General features: G+C 56.7%; 1 protein-coding gene across 1 annotated transcript; it reads left to right on the plus strand.

The window, feature by feature from the left end:
* Nucleotides 1–876: 876 nt before the first annotated feature.
* DEGS2 (delta 4-desaturase, sphingolipid 2) lies at nucleotides 877–20,847 on the plus strand. Its single transcript, XM_064292983.1, has 3 exons — nucleotides 877–958; nucleotides 18,133–18,875; nucleotides 20,661–20,847. The coding sequence occupies exons 1-3, from the start codon at nucleotides 877–879 to the stop codon at nucleotides 20,805–20,807; spliced, it is 972 nt and encodes a 323-aa protein (XP_064149053.1). The 3' UTR covers nucleotides 20,808–20,847.

Genomic DNA, 20,847 nt, shown 5'->3' on the forward strand with positions numbered 1-20,847 from the left:
TCCCTACTCCCCAAAACCCAACTCTTCATTCAGAAAATGTCTGGCTTCTTTCAGCCTCCTCTGAGTCTTAGCACCTGCTCTTTCCTCTACCATCAATACCTTCCCTCCTTGTCTATCTGGTGAACTCCTACATCCTTCGAGGCCCAACACAAAAGTCCCCTTTCCTGGACCCTGGCTGCTCCAGGCCAACCCCCTGTCACAGCATACACCACCCTGAGTCATAATGGACCACATCCCTCCTGGTGTCCCCACAGAGCCCTCCAGTTCCCTGGAGGCAGTGGTGGGTCTGACACACCCCTGTGTTCAGTCAGGAACGTGGTTGTCACAGACGCATCACCTGTCCTCTGCGTTGCTCCGTGAAAGGACGGGTTGAAGCAAAGGGACCACTGGAGGGAGAATTGCTGCAGGGAACGTTTCCTGAGCACCTTCTGTTTACCGCCACTGTCGCATCTATTTAACCCCCATTCTCCCGAGTGGGAGTTGCCGGCTCCTCTGTCAGCGAGGCTGAACCGCGAGCGGGGCTGGGCCGAGCAGAGAACTGGCGCTCGGCAGCCTCGGCGCCTCAGTGGAGCCGGGCGGCCTGCAGGCGGCAGCTGCTCCCCACGCAAACGGAGCCCGGACTCTGGCAGGTCCCGTGCGGCCGCCGCGGCCCGGGAGCGCTCTCACCCCTTTTCCATCAGGGGCACCCCGAGGCTGCGGAGAGGTCGGCCCAGTCCAGCCGGGAGGCGCCCGAGCTCCTGACCCCGCCCGCCGGGAGCCCGGCCCCCTCCGCGCTTCGGGCGCACCTGGCCCCGCCCGCCCCAGCGACTTGAACTTGACTCTCGGCGCCGGGCCTCCGCAGGTGGAGCGCCGACTCGCCACGCCGCCGGCCCAGCCATGGGCAACTGCGCGGGCCGCAGCGACTTCGAGTGGGTCTACACCGACCAGCCGCACACGCAGCGGCGCAAGGAGATGCTGGGTGAGCGTGGGCGCCGGCACCGGGGGCCAGTGGGGTTCGGGCGAACTGCGGCCAGGGCCGCCCGATGCTGGGTGAGTGCCGGCTGAGGCGCCAGGGACCATCGGGGTCGGAGCGAGCCCGAACGGGGGCTGCATGATGCTGGGCGAGCACGGGGCATGGGCGCCAGGGGCCATCAGGGTCTGGGCGCGCCGGAACCGGGGTCGTCCTGGTGCCGAAGGGCACGCCCACGCCCGCTGCACCGAGGATCCGCGCTGTGCCCGCTCGAGGTACCCCAGGACTCACCACCCGGGTCTGACACCCCTCGCGTCCCCGAGCCTGGACCCGAGCAGCCAGGGTGCGTTGGGCACCCGTGTCGCCTGCTCCAATCTGGTAGTGGGAAGAGGGCCACTCCCGGGGCCGGGGCCCGGGACCCGGGACCCGGGAGTGAACTCCGGGCGCGGATGCGCGACCGCGCGGGAGAGGCTTCCGGGGACGCGGTCCGAGTGCTGGACGCGCCGACCCTGCCCACGGGGACAGCTCGTCGGCGGCGGGTCCTTAGCCGCAGCGCCTGGGCGCCTGCTGTGTGCGGAGCTCCTGGGTCCCGCGCCAGGCAGGCGGCGATGCCACCACGTCCATCGGCAGTTGGGGAGCTCCAGGCGCGGTGAGCGCTAAGGAAGCAAAGGCGGCACTTTTTTTTTTTTTTTTTAATTTTTAAACAAGATTGTACCGAAGAATTCTGTCCATTCCGTCATGTACCTTATAGCTCCACACGTGGTGGCCGCCTCGCGTGTCGTTAAATGCTCCCGCTAGGCCATCTCTACCTCCACGGGCACCCACTCTGCGAATTCACCCTCGTTCTGGCGGGCGGCCTGACTAACCCACAAGCTGGTTATTTCTCGGGATCCGCCCAGCAGGCACAGGCCTTTACCCGGCTTTATGGGGTTAAAGGGCTCACACTTTTATTAGACGAACTGCGTTTATTAGAGATGCCCTCCAAGTCGCCCCTGCACAGGCTTCGTCAGGCCTGCTCCCAGCGTCGTGGGACGCGCTCCTCGTGGACACGTTCCGGGTTTCCCCACGCCCTGGCCAACACCCAGCGTTGGCAAACGTTTTAATCTTAGTCAGTCAGATTGACTAAACGAGACTGTTTCATTGTGGGTTTGATTTGCATTTATTTGGTGGTTGCCTTTCGTACTTTAACTGGCCCCTTTTGTTTATTTCTTTTGCTTGTTATTTGTTAGAACCCTTTGTACAGGAGGTTTTTAACCCTTTGTCTCTCCTATATGTCGCAAATATTTCCCTTGTTTAAATTTCTCTTTTGTTATCACAGTGGCTTTTTTTTTTTTTTAATGCAGTCGTTTATTGGCCTTTTTCTTTATAGTTTTGTGCTTTGGTGTCTTCCTGCTCCAACCCAAGACCATGGAAATATTTACCCTATTGCATTTAAATATTTCAAACAAGAAATGTCTTTAAGGGTCAGCACTGCTGTAACTAGATGGAACTGGGTTTCCGGGGCTGGAAATCCTGAGAAGGTTTGTGAGCTTTCTGGTTTTCTCCTGTTAGGTGAGCCATAACCCAGCACTGTTTATGGTCTCACGGGCAGTAGCATTCCTGCCCCTACACCTGGGAACTTCCTGGGAGTGGTCCCCCCTTCCCACATACCACATGAGGAGGCCAGGTCCAAGAAAGGGCTGAGGCTGGAGCAGGGGGCTCTGCAGACCTGCCCACATTTCCTTCCCTGCCCCAGGCTGTCAGCAGGCTTCGCCTAGCAGGACTCATTGCCCCTGGCCCCAGGAGGAGACGGCTGGGAGAGAAGACACTGCAGCCGGAGTCCTGGCCTCCAGGAGCTCGTGGTCCACAGAGCAGCAGTCTGGGTCTACCCCAGAGCCAGACACTTGAAAGGTCCAGATACTCTGGGCTGCAGCCTCACTGTCCAAGTCTGCAAAATGGGCACAGTCAACCCTGGCTGGCAGAGTGGGTGTGAGGATGAAATGAGATATTGAATGGGAAGGTGTTCAGTGAGGTACCTGGCAGTCCAGGATGTGAGGAAGGATCTTTCTCTAGAGAGATGCTGGGGTACTGAAGCCAATCCAGGAGACTTCCTGGAGGTGGTGGCTGGGAAGGATTGGATGACTTGGAGGTGAGGGAAGGGTCTCCTCTGGGGCCCGGGATAAGGCAGCACAGATTCTCAGGGGCTGGCTCTCAGGTAGTGTGGCCCATGCCCCATCTCCATCTGGTGCTGTCCCCCCCGCCCCCCATTTTGAACTACGGATCCTGGAATTTGCATTCTCACTCCCTCACAGGCATGTGCAAGAGCTCTTCCCACCTGGACATCTTCCTCCCTGTTCTGCCTTGCTCAGTCTTGCCAAGTCCTCCTGGGCTTGGTTCACATTCACTTACTGCAGGAAGCCCTCCTGGCTGCCCTCACGGGCCAGGCTGGGTGAGGGCCCTTCTCTGCTTTTCCCTCCATGCCCTAGCCCACCCGGCTCTTGTCTCAGTGGGGCAGGTTGCACAGGTCCAGAGCTTGGCTGTGGAGCCATCTCCCTGGCCAGAACCCCAGCACCCATTCCTGTGGGTCATCCCCAGCTATGTGACCCTGGGCAGGTCCTTATACAGATGAGGAGATGGAGGTGTGGACAAATTCAACGTTGTTAATAATAGTACTTCCCTGTGGAGTTGTTATGCTAATTAAATGAGGTCAAGTGTAAAGTGCTTGGCCCCGCTCCAGGTGACACTGGGTCAGCCCCAGCTCGTGGTGACCCCGTGTGTGTCGGAGGAGAACTGTGCTGCACACGGTCTTCAGTGCCTGAGTTTTTGGAAGTAGATTGCCAGGTCTTTCTTCTCCTGTGCTTGTGTGTGAACTTGAAACTTCAGCCTTTCAGTTAGCAGCAGAGTGCACCACCCAGGGCTCAGAAAATGTCTCTGCAGTGGTAATGATCGCTCAGACAGGCAGGGGCTCCCCAGGGCAGCACGGCCTGTCCAGCTCTGCTGTCTTGGCACCCGTGCTGTCCCCAGCCCAAAGACAAATCCTAGGTTAACTGCAAACATCTCTTTACAGGGGTGGAGAGTGGGGCTCAGAGAGGGGGAGCGACTTGCTCAGGGCCACACAGCCTGAGGGCCTCCGAGCTGATGCCTGCCTGAACCAGGATGAACTCCAGCCCCACCCAGGTGGCTGCTCAGCCCACTCCAGTCTCCTGTGGACCATGGATTTGCAATGAAGATCCTAATCTCAGAGTCAGAACCCAGACAGTACGTGCGAGAGCTGGCTGCAGGTGCTCCGTGGGCAGGGCCAAAGTCCAGGGCCAGGCTTGGCTGGGGTGGGGCAGGCTCCCCAGGGCACAGGGTCCTAGGAAAATGGGTTTCCACTGCAGCCCCTAAGGCCCATGTCGTCCAGGCCAGTGCCGAGGCTCCCAGTCCTAGGAGGGCAGGAAAGGAGCCAGCAAGACTCTGGTCCCATCAGAGACTAAATCAGGTGCCACCAGGAGAGTTAAAACCGGGTTTGGGATTTGGCTTTCAAAGACAGAGCTTTGTGATTTTGTTTTTTTTTGAATTATGAAAGTAAGACGCGTACATGGTAAAAACATTCAAATAATCAAAGGAAAACAAAAGCTGGAACAGGGAAGTGAGGCTCTTGCGGTTGGATTATTTGCTTAGGAAAGGCCTGGCTGGGAATTTGGCTGTGGCCAGCTGTGGAAGTCTGCACAGGACCGCCGAAGCTTCGAGGGGAAGATGTTGGTCCAAGGGTGGGGTGCAGGCGGGTCACAGGACCACTCTCTCTGTTCCTGCTTGTCCCTGCTGCAGTCAGTACATCCACCTCATCCTCCCGCAGGCAGCTCCAGGCCCGTGTTGACACAGTTACCGGATCCAAGAGCAAAGAGAGGTGCTCCCCTCCCCTCCTGCCCTGGGACGAGCCCTGCTCCCCTCCCCTCCTGCCCTGGGACGAGCCCTGCTCCCCTCCCCTCCCGCCCTGGGAAGAGCCCTGCTCCCCTCCCCTCCCGCCCTGGGAAGAGCCCTGCTCCCCTCCCCTCCTGCCCTGGGAAGAGCCCTGAATGGCCTGGCTTGAGCAATGGGACTTCCCCACTTGCACTGATTACTCTCTGGCCAGAGCTACGAGTCCTGGGATTAACCAGACTTGGGATTTAGCTCCCCTGGGTGGCACAAGAGGTTTGTGATAGGCTGCTAACCAAAAAGTTGGCAGGTTCAAACCTATCCAGTGACTCTGCTAAAGAAAGATCTGGCTACGTGCTTCCATAAAGGTCACAGCCAAGAAAGCCCTATGGAGCAAGCTCTACTCTGTCACCCACGGAGTTGCCATGAGTCAGAATCAACTTGACGGCACCTAGTTTGTTTGAGTTTTTTTGGGTGGTGCAAACAGTTAACGGGCTTGGCTTCTAACCAAAAGGTTGGAGGTTTGAGCCTACCCAGGGAAGCCTTGGGAGGAAGGCCTGGCAATCTACTTATGAAAAATCAGCCGTTGAAAACCTACAGAGTACAGTTCTACTTTGACACACAGGGGGTTAGAGTCCCCATGAGTTGAGGTTGACTTGGTGACAACTGGTTTTTTTTTTTTTTTTTGGTTTTCTCCAGGGGCAGGGGGCTTTGATGGGCAGGCCCCACAGCATCACATGATTACAGCAGAGAACAGTCGCTCTCCAAGAAAAGAAAAGGAACAATGACCCTAAATTGGGTGGGAAGGGGTGGTGGGCTGCCTGGTACACAGGACAGAAAAGAGGTGATCCCTAAGGGGGCTTCTCCAGGACCCTTTCTTGATCTGATCACCCCCTCTCCTGCTCAGATTCTCCGAGGGCCTCTGTTGCTAAAATCCCAGTCCCTGCCCTGGCTAATGGGTGCCCTTGGTCCTTTCTCCTTACTCTTCACCCTCTAGCTACTGGTGGGATGCACCGCCATCTTCCCGTCTCCCACTTTATGGCTTTTGCAAATGCTGCTTCCTCTGCTTGCATTCTTTCCCTCCACTCTTCATCTACTGAACTACGCTCCTTCAGGTCTCAGCTTAAATGTTCTTTTCTCACACACCCACACCCACGCCCATTAGTGACATGCTGGTAAATGGTTAATAATTGCCTCTCTGGAGAGACCGAAAAGCTCTGCTTAGTAGCGCCGGCCAATTTCCGTGGTATAAATTCTTCCATCATGGCTGGTTTCCAGCTCCAATGTGTGTCACTGAGCTTGGGGTTGGAAGTGATGCACGTAATCGGTTCTTGGGGCTGATGTGAGCTGACCCCACACCTCACCGCCCCTCCTTGAGTGTTTTTTTCAGTTGCCATCAAGTTGATCCCCCACTTAAACTCCTCCTCTGTTCTTCGTCAGAATGCCGTGGAGTTTTACCTCAGAGCGTTTGCACTGTTGTCCACCCCACCATCTGTATAGATTTGTGTGGTGATTGGTCTAATTTTCCAACTCCTCCACCCAACTCTGTGCTTCCTGAGGGTGGGGGCAGGACCTCCTAGACCATGGCTGTTTCCACAGTGTCTGGCACACAGCGGCTCCTTGGTAAACAGTCAGCGACTTGATGGCTGAGTGAACCAATTGGGGGTCAGGCACCTTCACAAAGCTGCTGTTTCCAGTCAAATACTGCCACAAACGTTGTTGCACAGACTTCCCTCCCGAGTGGGACCAGGGACCTGTCAGCCCCACTGCTGTCTGGCAGCTTAAACTTTGCCAATTTGATAGGTTGAAAACATCTCGTTTTCATGGATATTTCTAACCTGATTTGTGAGGCTGAATATTCCTCCCTTTAACCCTAGTGGCGTAGTGGTTAAGTGCTACAGCTGCTAACCAAAGGGTCGGCAGTTCAAATCCGCCAGGCGCTCCTTGGAAACTATGGGGCAGTTCTACTCTGTCCTGTAGGGTCGCTAGGAGTTGGAATCGACTCGATGGCACTGGGTCTGGGTTTTAATTTCACTGTTCTTCTTTTGTGAAATTTCTATTCATGCCCTCGGTTCATTTTTCTATTGGGATATTTATTTTTCTTGATTTATAAGGATTTTAAAATATATTACTTATACTAACCCTTTGTTTGCTGCATGGAACAAATATCTTCCCTAGTTTGTCCACTGTCTTTTACTGAGTATTTGCTGTTAACTGCTGCACTGTGCCATGCCTCTCTGTGACTTTCTTCTCTGTCCCAATACCTGAAGAGCGCCACTGTCCCATCCTCTGGTTCCCATCACATGCCCATATGCAGTTGATTGCTCTCGTGCCCCCTTTTTTCTCAGTCGTTCTAGCCCGCATATCGAGGTGTGTGTTGTTTCTGCCACCTGGCACTTCTTTACCCTTTGTCCTTTATTTATTTATTTTTAATTGTGGTGAAAATATGTACATAATGAAACATGTCATTTCAGCACTGCGTGCATTGTACAATCAGTGACATTGATTACATTTTTCTCTCTCTTCTTTCCTAAACCATTCCGTCACCATTAACATCCATTTATTGTCGCTGAAGCAAAAGCTCCCCCTCTCCCCCTTCTTCCCACCCCTGAAAACCACTAATAGCCTTTGGTTATTTCACACAAGTGAGGTCAGATGATACTTTTCCTTTTTCGACTGACTTATCTCGCTTGGCATGATGTTTTCAAGGTTCGCCCATGTTGTGGTGTGTGTCAGGTCTTTATTTCTCTTCATGGCTGAATAGGATTCCATGTATGTTTTTACTTGCCACATTCTGTCTATCCTCTCATCTGTTGATGGACAATTCTGGTTGCTTCCACCTTTTGGCTATTGTGAAAAGTGCTGCATTGATCCTTTTATTTATTAACAGCTTTATGGAGGTATACTTTACACAGCATAGAATTCACTCAATTTAAGGGTACGGTTTGGTGATATTTAGTAGACAGTGTTGTGAAACCATTCCCGTAATCCATTTTAGAACATTTCCATCACCCCAAATGGTCCTTCATGACCTCTCCAAGTCTCTTCTCATTCCCACCCTAGCCGCCTTCATATTCTTATACGAAAATTCTTCATGTTTCAACTTTCAGCTAAAATGTCACAGGACTTGTGTGTGTGTGTGTCCCTCTCTCGGCTCCTGGACACCCTGTGATGTGTCTCTGCAGGTATGGCACCGCTCCCCCACTCCCGCTCTGCCTGGGAGCCCCTCCTGTCTGTGTGATCCAGTGCCTGGCTCTTCACAGACCTTCAGCAAACATTTTTCCGTAGAATGAATAGCAGGTTTAGCCAGAGACAGATGAGGTGGTGGCATACAGTGGCCCCTGAAGGCACTTTGAGTCACTTTCAATCTTTTCATTGTCGACCTGGGTCCTCAAAGTGTCTCTCACACTGACTAGATGTGGTTAGGCTTATCTTTTGGCTCAGAAACTGAAAAAGAGGTGGGAAAGAATGGGCTGTGGGAAGGCAGCTGACCAAAGCATTAGGGACAGTGCTGGAAGAAAGATGTTTAGGAAGGAGGGGGTTAAGAGGGCTTTGGATGTCTTTGTGAGGTGAGGCTTGCCAGAGGTAAAGTTACCTGACCACGGGTGAGGGAAATGTGAGGAAAAAGAACACTGGGCGCCTGATCCCTTTGAGGTGGGTGTTGTATCTAAGCATTTCCTTCTTCAGCCACCAGTTGGCATTACCAACACAGAGCAGCTTTGTGGCCAAACTGGGTCAAATGGGAGCTGGGGAGCAGGTGAGCAGGTGAGCAGGCGAGCAGGTGAGCAGCTGTGAGTGGGTCAGCTGACTAGGTGTATGGGGTGGAATGTTTGAAATTTGGGTGATGAAAAGGAATGGCAAGGACAACTTCCCTTCCCTGTACCCAGCGAGTAATTGTCATGTGATGGCATTTGGCCTCCTGAGGCCTCCTAGGGAGCCCTGGTTGCATGGTGGTTAAAGAGCTTGGCTGCTAACCAGAAGGTTGGCAGTTCGAATCCACCAGCTGCTCCTTGGAAATCCTATGGGGCAGTTCTACTCTGTCTTATGGGGTTGCTATGAGACAGAGTTGACTGGATGGCAATGGGTATGTATGTATGGGTAGGCCTCCTGGGCGCAGTGGTTAAGCACTCAGCTGCTGACTTAAAGGTCAGCAATGTGAACCCACCAGCCACTCTGCAGAAGAAAGATGAGCAGTCTGCTTCCGTAAACATTTACAAGCCTTGGAAACCCTATAGGACAGTTCTACTCTGTCCTATGAGGTTGTTATGAGTTGGAATTGACTCAATGGCAATGGGTGGGAAAGCTGTGGGTAAGTCCAGCCCTAGATAGTGCCACGGCCTAGGGGTATGGAGGGGCCAGAGTAGAAGTGATAAAGAGTCCAATGTGCTCCTGAGAATTCTGCCCAAGACAAGAGAGAAGTGACTTTATCGCCACCCAGTTGGGATAGGGCTGGGGTGGGACAGCCAGCAGCTGGGAGAAAGAGCCTGCTGCCCTGGGACCCTCTTCTGCCACCTGCATAGGCAAAGGCCAGCAGCCTCCTTGCCTGGCTGCCTGGTTCTGCCACCTTCCCTTGTTGGCACAGAAAACTCTGTCAGGAGAGTTTCTGACAAATTTTTTCTGAGAAATTCTGACAATTTCTGGCAAAGCCAAGTATCCTTCAGAGCCAAAGGATGGTGGGAATGTTCTCTGGGCTGGGGTCTGAGTGCCCTCACTCCCAGCAGGTCCCCCTCCTGCTCTGCTGTTTGGGGCCTTTGTGAACACGTCTGCTAAGGGTGCCCCCCACTCAGCAGCTTCCACCTCCTCTCTCTGCCTCACCCAGGGGCCCCTGTGTGGGGCCTTGTGTCTGCAGCCCCAAGGGAGGACCTTACCTCCACCTGATGTCAGAGGGGGCAGGCACCTTAGAGTGAGAAGAAGGAAGGAGCCCAGAGGGAGTGGAGGCTTGCCTCAGGGCACACAGCATCCCGCTCAGGGTTGGGTGTGGCTCTCCTGAACTCAGACCTGGGATTTCTCTGAAGGCCTTGCCTGCAGTAGCCCAGCTCCAGGAAAAGGCTCCCTGGGGGCTGCGGCATCTCTTCAAAGCCTCTTCCTCATCTCTGGAGTGGCTGGTGGAAGGCAGGCAGCTTGCTTCATCTTTGGTGGAGCCTCTATTTCCACATCACTAAAATTGGGGTGCACCCATCCCATGGGCCACCTGAAGAGTGTGTGTCAGATGTCCCGCCCACCACACGATGGTGGAGGAGAACCCCCATCCAGCCCTGTCTGCTGCAGGACTTATGGCAGCTCCCGGTTCAGCCTGGGCTCCATCGTCCTTGGTGTGATCTTGGGCCCTTCCTTGAGCCTCCCTGGACCTCGCAGCACCCCTTCCTGTGTCAAACTGGGACAGGGTGACTTCTGGCAATGGCTGTGCTCATGGCCAGTGGCCTCCAGCCTTGGGCCCCCTCAGGGACACTGCTGGAGATCCACCTTCATGGGTCTGTCTTTGGTCCTGGTGGCTGTCCCCTGGCCCTGAGCTGAGCCCTCCAGACCCATTCGTCTCCTGCTGTCATCTGACACTCAGAGGCTTGTGGGACAAGGTCACAGCCAAGGTCAGCTGAGACCCTGAGCAACCCAGAGGCTGACTGGGCTGGGCCAGGTTCAAATGTCTGGCCAGGGCCTCAGGCTCTGCTGCACTGCCCAGTGGCTCAGGGACGTCCATCAGGCTGCGTGGGTTTCTCTCCCTTTTCCTCCTCCTTTGCTTCCTCTTCGGGCCTTCCGGCTCTCCTGTGGTCCATTGCCCTCCCTGTCTTCCTGACCTTGACCCCCTGGAAGAGGCTCCCTCCTACAGGGCCAGCATCTCCTTGCATCTCCCTCACCCCTCTCTGGTATCTCCATCCTCTCCTGCTGTCCCATCCCCCTTCCCTGCCCCCTTGCTGTGTCCACCCCTCCCTTCCTCATCTCTGTGCCACCTGACCCCCGACATGCTGAGGTGGCTCCTGCTAAATCCAGTGGGTGATTTCCCACCTTCCTGCCCATGACTCTTCTTGGCCCCCAGTGACTGGACACCTCTGAGCCTGAGGCATCCGTTACCACTGCATCCTGACTGTTCCGCCCAAAGTAACCTTGGCCTCTTGTGAGCTTCTGTCTACATGGCCAGTGGCCCTTCAGCATCTCCCTGGGCGTCCCCTGGCCCCACTCCCACCGTGCACCTGGAAGCTCTGGAGTTGGAAATTAGATATTTTAGTTTTCTATGAGAGAGTTGATTTGCCGACGGTTCAGCTCGGTCCTGTTTGCAGGTGGCTGGGACAGGCCCGGGGCAGCCCCCTAAGAAGGCTCAGGCGTTGGGGAAGTCTCCTTTCCGGCGGGTCACGGCCCTGTGTCTCCCAGCCTGGACCACCTCTGGGGTCTCCCTTGGGCCCCCAGCTCCGAGGTTGCTGTTCTTTGAGAGGCCTCATGGGGTCCTGGCTGCATGTGCTTCCAGCCAGAGCCCCAAGGGGCCTGCGCTGCTCTCTAGAGCTCCTCTCTGCCCCCCGAACCCCATCTGCATGCTTGGTGAGGCTGCCGTGCTCTCTGGGGCTCCTTTCTGCCCCCTAAACCCCATCTGTGTGCTCTACTAGGCTGCCGTGCTCTCTGGGGCTCCTCTCTGCCCCCCAAACCCCATCTGCATGCTCCACTAGGCTGCTGGGTTCTCTGGGGCTCCTCCTGCCTGCCCTGGGCCCAGAAAGTGCCTCCAGGCAGAAGGGGTCACATCCTGTGAGCCTGTGTTCGGTGTCCAGACAGCTTCGTCTCGCCGCCCTGTTTGTAGCTGTTTCCAGCAGGAGGCCTGGCTGGGCCTGTGACTCCCACGTGGCCTGGGTGTTGGGCTGCTCTCATGGGTCAAAACCAGCCTGGGTGTCAAGTGTCCCTTCGAGAGCAGCTTGTCCTCAGCCCCAGAAGCCAGACATGGAGCATTTTTACTCTTGGACTGGAAAGCTAATGATGGCGGTAACAGCTCATGTCCTGAGTGCTGTGCCCTGGGTGCAGGCCCGCCATCAGCCTCACCACAGCCCCATGGGCATAGGGAAGCCTCACCCCATTCCCAGTGAGGAGACGGAGGCGGGAGCGGGTGGGCAGCCAGTGGGGCCAGGGCTTGTCCAGGCCACACGGGACGGTGCCTGTGCTAGGACAGCCTAGGGGATGTGCCTGCATGTGGGGTGGGGACCCAGGCCCGAGCTGCTCCGCGCAGCAGCTTTCTCTGAAACAAGGCAAAGCTGGAATCTGCCCAGTGTCATCAGTGGGGTCTGTAATGGCTCGGTGCCGGGTGGGCTGGCCGCAATGTGGCCGTGGAGCCTAAGAAGGGCAGCCTCGGGACAGGGGGGTGGTGTGAGCCTGGTCCTGGGGAGACAGGAGCGGTTCCCTGCTGGGGGTGGGACCAGCAGAGTAGGGGCTTTCCTTCTCTGCTGCGTATTTCTTTCTGTCTGGTGTCCAGGGTGGGGCTGCTGAGGTGACCCAGGCAGTGACCAGAGAGAAGGTGGGGCTGGGGGGCAGCCGAGTGTGGGAAATGCTGGGGAAAGGAGAAGGGGGTGCGGGGCTCCCTGAAGGTTGGTCGGGCAGGTCGGTGGGAGAGGAGGGCACGTGTGCCTGGTCCCCCAGTGTGTTCTCATTTGCTCCACCCACATCCTGCCCCACAGGTAAGACTTATTATCATCCATGCTCTACAGATGGGGAAACCGAGGCCTGTTGTCCAAGGCTGCAGCTGCCAGGCCCTGCTGTTGCCCTCACCTTCCAGGCATGGGAGCGGCTGGCGTGTGCTGGCTTGAAGCCAAGAACCACAGGCCAGTTCCCACCAACCACTCCGGCACTCACCTTTCTGCAGCTCCTCTGGCACAGGTGTGGCCAGCCCGGGAGCCTCTGCTCCCAGGCTTGGCCTCCTTCCAAGGGGAAGCAGGGGCCACTGACCTCCTGAGGGGGTCGGGGAGTGGTGTAGCTAAGCTGGTGGCCTTGCTTGAGCAGCTTCCTAGTGCTGGGGAGGCTGGGCTGGGGTTGCCCTTGGTGAGGTGGTAGCAGCCGCCCAGGGCCAGGTATGCAAAAACTTGGACCTTGCATGCCGTTTCCCTGGCATTGTGCCCAGGCTGCTGGCAGGTTCCTTCTTGCCCTGGTCCACCTTGCTGCTGGCTGCTGGTTCCCCACCCCCAGGCTGGGAGGATCATCTCCTGGGCGGAATGAGGGACTGCCCTGAAGCGGGGCCACTTACCTGGCCCTCTTTGGGAAAGCAGGAGCTGGGACGAGGCTGTCCCTGAACTCACCCTCCCCATTCACCGGCCCCCCCATCTATCCCTCCCCAGTGGAGGCACGTGTGTGACCCATATGTCAGCCTCCCAGGCTGTCTCTCTTGCAGGTGGGGCCATGATGGGCATGTGCCATGCTGGCAACTGGGGGCTGAGCCCGACACCCCTCTGTGCCCAGCACTGGCGGGGGAAGGTGAGGGGAGGAGGACAAGGCATGGTGGCTCCCTGACTTGGCTCCCAGCAGCTCTGGGGCTGGCAGGGTCCCCATTGCTTCCTCACTACCAGGCCAGGCTGTAGGAGTCTCCTCTTGCTGCTGTAACAAGCTACCACCACCTGAGTGGCCTGAATCAACACCAGTTATTACAGTTCTGGCGGTCAGAAGTCTGACGTGAGAATTACAAGGCTAGAATCAAGGTGTCGGCAGACTTGCTTTCCCTCCGGAGGCTCTAGGAGAGAATTGGTTCCTTGCTTTTTCCAGCTTCCAGAGGCCGCCCACATTCCTGGACTCCTGGCCCCTCCTCCATCATCAAAGCCAGCAGCAGTGTGGTGTTTCGAGTCGTCCTCACATGGCCTCACTGGGACCTCCTGTCCTGTCCTCTTTTCCACTGTTAGGAACCCTGTGATTACATTGGGTCCACACATAATTCAGGGCCACCTCCCTGTCTTAAAGTCGGCTATATCAACAATCTTAATTCCAATGGCAGCCTTAATGCCCGCCCGCCACCCACCCCCCCCAGCTCTCAGGTAACGTAGTCACAGGTAAGGGATTAGAAGGTAGGCGTCTCTGCTGTCAGTTGCTGTCCCATTAGCTCAGATTTATGTACAACAGAAGGAGACCTCACCAGGTCCTGCTCCGTCCCCTTGTGTACTGGTATTCTTGAGTCCATTGTTTTGGCCACTGTGTGGTGCCTTCCAATCTAGGGGCCTCATCTTCTAGTGCTATATCAGACAATGTTTTGTTGTGATCCATAGAGTTTTTTTTTTTAACAGTTTCATTGAGATATCATTCACATATTATACAGTTCACCCGTTGGAAGTGTACAATTCAGTGGTTTTTAGTATCTTCGCAGACACGTGCCACCAACACCACTGTCAATTTTGGAACATTTTTATCATCTAAAAAACTAGAGATAATCTAGTTCAAACGCTTTTATTTTTCAAAAGGGGAAACTGAGGTACAGATACATTAAATCACTTAGATGGGGCCACCTGCAGTTTGTCAGAGCTTAACTCTGACACTAACACTTTTTAAAAAAATTTGTTATTGTTGAGAATATACACAACAGAGCATATGCCAACTCAGCTGTTTCTACTTGTGCAGCTCGGCGCTGTGGATGGCATTCTTCCAGTCACGCAGCCATTCCCACCCTCCTTTTCTGAGTTGTTCCTCCCCCGGTAACATAAACTCACCGCCCCCTAAAGTTCCTATATCTAACGTCTTGGATTGCTTTTGTTGTTTTGATCCCATATGATTGGTAGGGTTTTCACTGGCTGATTTTGGAAGTAGATCACCAAGCCTTTTTTCCTAGTCTGTCTGTCTTAGTCTGGAAGCTCTGCTGAAGTCTGTCCACCATGGGCCATCCTGCTGGTAATTGAAATACTGGTGGCATAGCTCCCAGAATCAGGGCAACCCACAAACCACCACAGTACGATGAACCCACAGGTGGTGCCTGCTGTGGTTGCCAGATCTTTCTTCATCATGAGAACGGCTCTCTCTCATGGCTTAAAGTGCTAGAACCTTTGGGCCTGTCCCCACCTCTGGGCCTGCCTGGGACACATGGGGCCAACCTGGAGCCCCACAGTCCCCTCCCATCACACAGGCAGTCGTTTAGGCAATGTGGGCAGGGCCGTGAGAAAAACAATTCATCACCCTAATTTGCCACCTTCATATTCCATCATGATCGTTCCCACACCTTCTAGCTCTTGTAATGCACTTTACACAGCTGAAAACATCTGCAGGCAGCATTCCTGCCATCTGCCCTTAACCCACAGGCTGGTCTCTTGTGCAGCAGTAATGGCGGGTGATTAATGGGGTCGCTGGCTCTGAGCCTGTGTGGTCCAGGCCTTCTCGGGCCTCACCTCACTAATCCTCCCAGTGCACCGTTCACGGTGCAGAAATGGAGCTGGGAGCTGGGATTTGAACCCTGGCTAGCCTGCATCTGAACCCACCCTGAACGCCCCCCACTCCAACTCTGCGGTCCGCGTATTCCTGTTGGGTGGGCCCATAGCTCTCCAAAGTTCTGCTTCTCCACATACTCTGTGACCACCGCCCTGTGGATCTCGTTGGGCAATTTCCTTGGCTGGCTTCCTGGGACAGGAACTTTGTGGTCAACGGGCCAGGTGGTTTTGTGAGTGTGGGGGCTGGGTGGCAGTAGTCCAAGGCACCCCTTTGTGTAGGGAGAAGGGGGTGCCCGGCATCTCAGGTCTGCCGCCTCTGTTGGCTTCTGTGGGGTTCAGTTCATACTTGACACCAGCCTGTCCTCAGAGGTGTGTGGGGCGGCTGCCCAGTTGGTTGGAGCCAAAACTACCGTCACTGCAAGATGAGACGCAGGCCTGGCAGGAGCATTGGTGTGCAGACAGCCGGAGTTAGACGCTGCTCCATGGCTGCGGCGTTACCTGGGGGATTTTGTTGGCTTGCCAGTCAGAGAGGCCCGTGGTTACAGGATGCGGGGGCCGTCTTCCCTCCCAGCATCTCCCAGCAGCCGTCGGCTGTATCACTTCTAGAGGCCAGGATCCTTCGGTGGGGACAGATACCCTGTGAGGCACATCATGCTCTCGCCACCTTACACTGGGGAAACTGAGGCTCAGAGAGGGGTGGGGGTGCACATAGCCAGGTCGGGGCCCACCAGGATTCCAGGCAGGTCTGGCCAACCCTGAGGCCATGCTTGTGCTGGGCAGCTGGAAAGGAGGGCTTAAATTCGAGTTTCCCCACTGCCTGGGGCAAAATCCCCTCGCCCACGCTGTGCTCCTCTTTGCGTGCCCCCAGAGACAGGAAGCTCACCACCTCTGACGAGCCTGGTCCATTCCTGGGTGGCTGTGACTGGAAGTCCTCCTGGGGCTGAGTCATCACTTGCTTTCCAGTAAGGCCTTGGGCAGCCCCACCAGCTCCCATGGGCAGGCTCCCTGTGTCAGGTAGGAACGTCATAGCATGGGCTGTAACAGGCTGATGGTGTTCCCCGGCCACAGCACAGCCTGTGATGGGCCGACCCATGGTGCTCCCCGGCCACAGCACGGGCTGTGATGGGCTGACTGATGGTGCGCCCTGGCCAGGCTGTGGGAGCCCAACACACTGCATAGTCTGCAGCCTCTGAAGAGGTGTAACTGACACCTTACAGGAGCCGCCTCACTCCAAGGGCATCTCTCGGGCAGAGGCAGGGATACGCCATCAGGTCAGGCTGAGTCCCAGCCTCACCCTGGGCAGCCATCACCCTAGCCTCAGTCTCCCCATCTGTAAATGGGACCCTGGTTGCCCTCCTGGGCTGTGAGGACGTGAGAGGCCTGGTTGGTGGGGCCTCCGGCCAGCTGAGCCTGCATACCACATCCTTCCAGTCCCCTCCATCCTGTGCACAAGGTACCCGAGCTGTTGGTTGGAAAGGGCTGGCTGGACCTCCACCTCTGCCTGGCTGACCCTGCTGGAGTGCCTGCCTCTGCCGCTGTCCTGGGAGACCCTGTTCACTGGGTGGCATTGGGGAGGGCAAACCCGGGGTCACCCAGCTGACCTCAGGCCACTGGGCAGGAGAGGGGAGGAGACACTGCAGACCCTGGGTGCCAGTGTTGACTGACTGAGGGTGCCCTCAGACAAGCCCCTGCCCTTGCTAGTCTCAGTTTCCCCATCTGTACATGATGATGCTGGGTCCATTACTTAGGGTCTGTCCGCTCGTACCCTGGGAGCCTGGGACTCGCGCCCTGTCCCTTCCAGCCCTGGATGGAGCACCTGCCTCCTCATCCACCTCTCACCTGGAGCAAGACCCCCAGCCCCCTCCCACTGAGCAGGTACAGAGGGTTCTAGAAGGCACAGCTGCCTTGCCCTGCCCCTGTGTCCAGTGCTCCTGGCCCCCAAGGCCTCTGCGTCCACAGCTCACCCCCATCAGGCCCTGAACCCCATCCTGCTCCTCTGGCCTTTTCCTGGCAGGGTCTGGCTTCCTCTCAGCCTGGAAAGCCGCCCCCTGCTCAGCCAACTCCCACACATCTTGTTTTTTCCTTTTCTGTTAAAAAAAAAAAAACAAAAAAACACAGAAAAGTACAAAAGGTACTATAACAAAGCACCCACCACCCAAAAATGACCGCATTCAACATTTTATCATAGTTCCTGCAGACCTCGTTTGTTTTAAGAATGAGGACACTTTTGACAAAGCTTGGGCCCTCCACAGTGCCCCCCCGGCACCCCTCCCCCTCAACATCCAGTCTGAGTTTCCACTCTTGGCTCCACTTGGCCTCTGTCAGTGCCCAGCCCCAATGGCTGACCGAGCCTGTGCCCATGCAGCCCTGACGGCTGGCCGAGCCTGTGTACACAGCGGTGTGCTGGGCACCAGGTGTGATTGCCGGGTGATGTTCCCACTCTGGGGTCTCCGTAGACGCTTCAGGTGGTGGGGAGGCAAGTCCACCTGCCTCTGTATCCCCATGGGGCCGAGACTGTTCAAAGCACAGTGCCCAGTCCTAGATGGGTGTCCACCCATCCCTTCTAGATGAGTGTCCCTTCTAGATGGGAGTCTGCCCGTCCGTTCCAGATGGGTGTCCACCTGTCCCTTCTAGATGGGTGTCCACTTGTTCCTTCCAGCTGAGTGTCCAGCTGTATGTTCTAGGACCTTGAGGTGGGGATGGGAGGGTGCTGGCAGGGCTGATTTCACTGTCTGGGGCTTAGAGGATTATTGGGAGGAAGGAGGGATGGGAGGGAGGGAGGGAGGGAGGGAGGAAGGGAAGGAAGAGAAGCAGATGGGAGGAAGGATGAAGGATGGAAAAAAGAACAGAGATGGAAGATGGATAGACAAATGGAAAGGCAGTGGGGGGCATGTAGCTGGGGGCTGGTACCCGCCTCACCCCCTTCTCTCCTGGTCTCGCCCACAGCCAAGTACCCAGCTATAAAGACCCTGATGCGGCCGGACCCAAACCTCAAGTGGACGGTGCTGGGGATGGTGCTGGCTCAGTTTGTGGCCTGCTACCTGGTGCGTGGGCTGGCCTGGCGCTGGCTACTCTTCTGGGCCTATGCCTTCGGCGGCTGTGTGAACCACTCACTGACACTGGCCATCCATGACATCTCCCACAACACCGCCTTCGGCACATGCCGCGCTGCCTACAACCGCTGGTTTGCCATTTTTGCCAACCTGCCCATAGGTGTGCCCTATGCCTCCTCCTTCAAGAAGTACCACGTGGACCACCACCGCTACCTGGGTGGCGACGGGCTGGACGTGGATGTGCCCACGCACTTTGAGGGCTGGCTCTTCTGCACGCCGGCCCGCAAGCTGCTCTGGCTGGCCCTGCAGCCCTTCTTCTACTCGCTGCGGCCACTCTGTGTGAACCCCAAGACCGTGACCCGCATGGAGGTGCTCAACGCCCTGCTGCAGCTGGCCGTGGACGCTGCTATCTTTGCCCTCTGGGGGCTCAAGCCCATGGCCTACCTGCTGGCCAGCTCCTTTCTGGGCCTGGGCCTGCACCCCATCTCAGGCCACTTCGTGGCTGAGCACTACATGTTCCTCAAGGGTCACGAGACCTACTCTTACTATGGGCCCCTCAACTGGATCACCTTCAATGTGGGCTACCACGTGGAGCACCATGACTTCCCTAGCATCCCTGGCTGCAACCTGCCCCTGGTATGTCAGGCTGGCGGGTGGGTGGGCATGGGGGGCCTTTTTGTGCTGGTTGTGGAGTGGCCACTTGGTCACTCGCACTCACGTGGTAGAGGTAGGTGAATGCCCGGCTGGCTCAGGCGGGGTGGGGCCCCCAGAGGCATTCTACAGTTCCGGCCCCTTGGTTTCCTGAAAACCTGGTTGAATCCTGCTCCACGCTGACTGGCTGTGTCCTGGGCACACCGCCTGCCTCCGCCTCAGCTCCCTCTTCTGTGCAGAGCCTGGGCCTCAGGGTGGCCTTAGTGTACTGTGTGCAAAACCCTTCCCAGTCTCCTGCCCCCGTGGCCCTGCTGTGACCCTCCAGGGGCCCTCATGGCTCAGCCTGAGTGCTGGGGAGCAGAAGCCATGGGGGCTGATGCCTCTGCTTTGGGAGACGGGCTGGAGAATTTCCAGAGAGAGAGGAGGAAGGGGGAGGAAAAGACCCTTGGCCATGACCGAACACACGACAAACAGCTTGGGCAGTTCAGGTCCCGCACCTCCATAGCGTCGGGTTGGTCAGGAAGCTGAGATGGCCATTGCAAAGGGGCAGGGATGGCGTCCAGGAGCCTGAGTGTACAATGCAAGGCTCTGTGTGCACTCACCTGTGTGCACATGCTAACGTGTGCCTGTGAGCGTGCCCTATGTGCACGCATTTGTGTATGTGACTACATGTGTGGAGGTCTGTGTGCAGGCGTCTGTATGTCCACGTGTTCACCTGCTCGCATGTGCATGTACTAATGTGTACACGTTAGCATGTCTGGGCATGTGCCACACATGTACATGTTTGTGCATGCATGTGCACACATGTGTGGGTCTGTGTGCACAGGTGTCTGTACATGTGTGTTTACTTGCTTACATGTGCGTATGTTTGGGTCTGTGCATGTATTCGCACGTCTAAGTGTGCCCCACGTGTACACATTTGTGTGTGTGCAGGTGTCTGTGTGTGCACACGTGTTTACCTGCCTGTGCGTGCGTGCATGTGCCCTGGCCCGTGCCACCTGAGTCCCCTTCCCACTGACAGTCCTGAGGTCCCGCCTGGTGCCACGTGTCCCTTAGCCCTCCCCAGGAGCCTGCGAGGCAGGGGCTGTCTATCTCCCACGTTGCAGGGGAGAAGGCAGAGGCTCAGAGAGGGGCAGCCCCTCAGGTGGTGACAGATCAGAATCTAAGCTGCGTCAGTTGCAGACACACCTGCTGTCAACCATGAGCCTTTCCCCCCCAAAAGGAGCAAGGGGCTTTCCTGCTCACGCCTGCCCTGGTCTCTGAGCCGTGGTGTCAGCTATAAAGGAGATACGGGACTGGAGAGTAGGGAAGGCTGAGGCGCTGGGTGGTGGGGCCCAAGTGCTTCCTAAGGTGAGTGGTGGTCTGGTGTGGGGGTGCTGCAGGGGATGCTGTAGGGTGAGGAGGGAGGCCACAGTGCTGAGGCTGCAGAGAAGGGGGTGATGAGGTAAGGGCATGGCAGGTGCCAAAGCCAGAGAGCCTGGGCAGGAAAGGACATCCAAGGCCGGCTGAGGAGCGTGTGTGTAACCTGGCTCGGCAGGGCTCCAGCCAGCTGTGCCCTGGCTGTGGGACCTCTGTGGGCCTCCTGCGCCAGTCACCCCAGGGCGGGCTGCAGGGGGCAGGCTGGGGAGCAGTGCTCTTATGGACTCCCCTAGGGTCCTGGGCACAGCTGCCCTCACCTTCTCCCTGGGAGCCCAAGGGGCCATGGATGGGAGGCTGAGGGGATGGCCAGACTGAGGGGAGCCCACTGACCGCCGCCCACCCCTGCTGCAGGTACGGAAGATAGCCCCTGAGTACTATGACCACCTGCCGCAGCACCACTCATGGGTGAAGGTTCTCTGGGACTTTGTGTTCGAGGACTCGCTGGGGCCCTATGCCAGGGTGAAGCGGGTGTGCAAGCTGGCGGAGGACGGCCTGTGATGGGCGCAGGACTGAGGCTTGCTGGCTGCCCCCTCCCGTG

Source organism: Loxodonta africana, chromosome 10, assembly GCF_030014295.1.
Source record: "Loxodonta africana isolate mLoxAfr1 chromosome 10, mLoxAfr1.hap2, whole genome shotgun sequence".
Taxonomy (NCBI): domain Eukaryota; kingdom Metazoa; phylum Chordata; class Mammalia; order Proboscidea; family Elephantidae; genus Loxodonta; species Loxodonta africana.

Bases quoted from the DNA above. Each gene is read 5' to 3' on its own strand.
- DEGS2 (XM_064292983.1), top strand. From the start codon at position 877: ATGGGCAACTGCGCGGGCCGCAGCGACTTCGAGTGGGTCTACACCGAC. The intron at 959-18,132 runs GTGAGCGTGGGC...TCTCGCCCACAG, and splicing joins GCGGCGCAAGGAGATGCTGG to CCAAGTACCCAGCTATAAAG. The intron at 18,876-20,660 runs GTATGTCAGGCT...CCCCTGCTGCAG, and splicing joins CTGGCTGCAACCTGCCCCTG to GTACGGAAGATAGCCCCTGA.